The following is a 1,746-nucleotide window of genomic DNA, read 5'->3' as shown; positions in this document are numbered from 1 at the left end:
GAGAGAGAGAGAGAGAGAGAGAACAAAGCAAAAGTCCACAGTTACCATCCTGCCCTTCAATGTCCTCCACATTCTCCTCCACTGGGATCTGTGACTGTCGACCTAAGGAGGGAGAAAAAAAACACACAAAAAAAACAACATTAGTCCACTCTCAAAGCCCCAAACCTTATCCACACTTTTTTTTTTACATCTTTCATTGATGCTCATTAATATTATGCATGAGATTGTAAGCCTACGTGTGTGTGCATGAGTGTGTGTGTGTGTGCGTGTGTGTGTGTGTGTGTGTGTGTGTGTGTGTGTGTGTGTGTACACGGGGTGAAACACCAAACCAATGTGCCAGAATCTGGACAATAAAGATGTACCTTGTCTTATCTTATCTTAATCACACCCTAATCCACACTATAACACCTTTATTCACACTGTCATACCTTTAAATAATAACAATGATAACAGCAACCATAATAAAGTAGTAATAATAACAATAACAACAATAACAATAATAATAACAACATTAATAACTTTCATGGCATTTGCAACACATATTGGTTATAATTAACTTTCTAAAATGAAGAGTTTCGTGAGGGTTCTTTAAAAAAAAGTCTTAATACGAGTTTTACGGCACTTGCAACACAATAAGGCCAATCATGTAAGTGCCGAAGATTACAGGTGTTACAAGACAGTAAGTAACACAAAAAAGAAGAAGGAGAGATAAAGACCATAGATGTTTTATAGGAAAGAAGGAGCAGACCAGAACAGAGCACCCGCCAACCACCCACACCCACTGGGTGACATTGCATGCAGGGAAGGAGGAAGAAGGAAGAAGCGGAGAGCGACAGTGGCCGGTTTTTTTTTTTCTTTCTTTAGTTTCTTGGTAAGACTTTTACGGCATTTGCAGAACAATAAGGTCCTACACGTGCCCAGGAGTAGAGGCTTTACAAGACAGTAACAAACAAAGAAAAGAAGATGAAAGATAAAGACGATGGAAGATATGAAAAAAAACCCAAGCAAACCGCACCATCAGAGCACCCGCCACCCAACCACTGAGTTGTTTGTTTTAGTAAGAGTTTTACGGCACTTGCAACACAGTAAGGTCATATAAGTGCCCAAGATTAGAGGTCTTACATGAAAGTAAAAAAAAACCCCAACAAAAACAAAGAAAAGAGAGATAAGGACGGCAGAAGATATGAACAACAACAAAAAAAGAAGCAAACCGCACCAGAGCACCCGTCAACCCCCTACTGGGTGACATTGCAGGGAAGAAAGAAGAAGGAAGAAGGAAGACGGGAGAAGGAAGAAAGAAGAAGGAAAAAGAGAGAAGGAAAAAGGGAGAAGGACAAAGGGAGAAGGAAGAAGGGAGAAGGAAAAAAGGAGAAAAAAGAAGGAAGAAGGAAGAAGGGAGAAGGAAGAAGTGAGAAGGAAGAAGGGAGAAGGAAGAAGGGAGAAGGAAGAAGGGAGAAGGAAGAAGGGAGAAGGGAGAAGGGAGAAGGAAAAAAGGAGAAGGAAGAAGGGAGAAGGAAAAGGGAACACGGAAAAAAGGAGAAGGAAGAAGGGAAAAGGAAGAAGGGAGAAGGTTAAAAGGGGAGAAGGAAAAGGGGAGAAGGACAAAGGGAGAAGGAAGACGGGAAAAGGGAGAAGGAAAAGGGGAGAAGGAAAAGGGGAGAAGGACAAAGGGAGAAGGAAGACGGGAAAAGGGAGAAGGAAAAGGGGAGAAGGAAAAGGGGAGAAGGACAAAGGGAGAAGGAAGAC

General features: G+C 41.8%; 1 protein-coding gene across 1 annotated transcript in view; it reads right to left on the bottom strand.

Annotated features, from left to right (window-relative positions):
* The window catches only part of LOC101860103 (protein timeless homolog), a gene marked incomplete in the record, with an annotated part of 107,984 nt that overhangs the window by 27,546 nt on the left and 78,692 nt on the right, over positions 1–1,746 (bottom strand). The window contains 1 exon segment of the mRNA XM_013083236.2: positions 46–94. Within this exon segment, the coding sequence (XP_012938690.1) occupies positions 46–94 (49 nt within the window).

This window comes from Aplysia californica, unplaced genomic scaffold (genome assembly GCF_000002075.1).
Source record: "Aplysia californica isolate F4 #8 unplaced genomic scaffold, AplCal3.0 scaffold00220, whole genome shotgun sequence".
Classification (NCBI taxonomy): Eukaryota; Metazoa; Mollusca; class Gastropoda; order Aplysiida; family Aplysiidae; genus Aplysia; species Aplysia californica.
The sequence above is the reverse complement of the archived record's forward strand: the minus strand, read 5'-3'. Positions and strand labels throughout refer to the sequence as shown.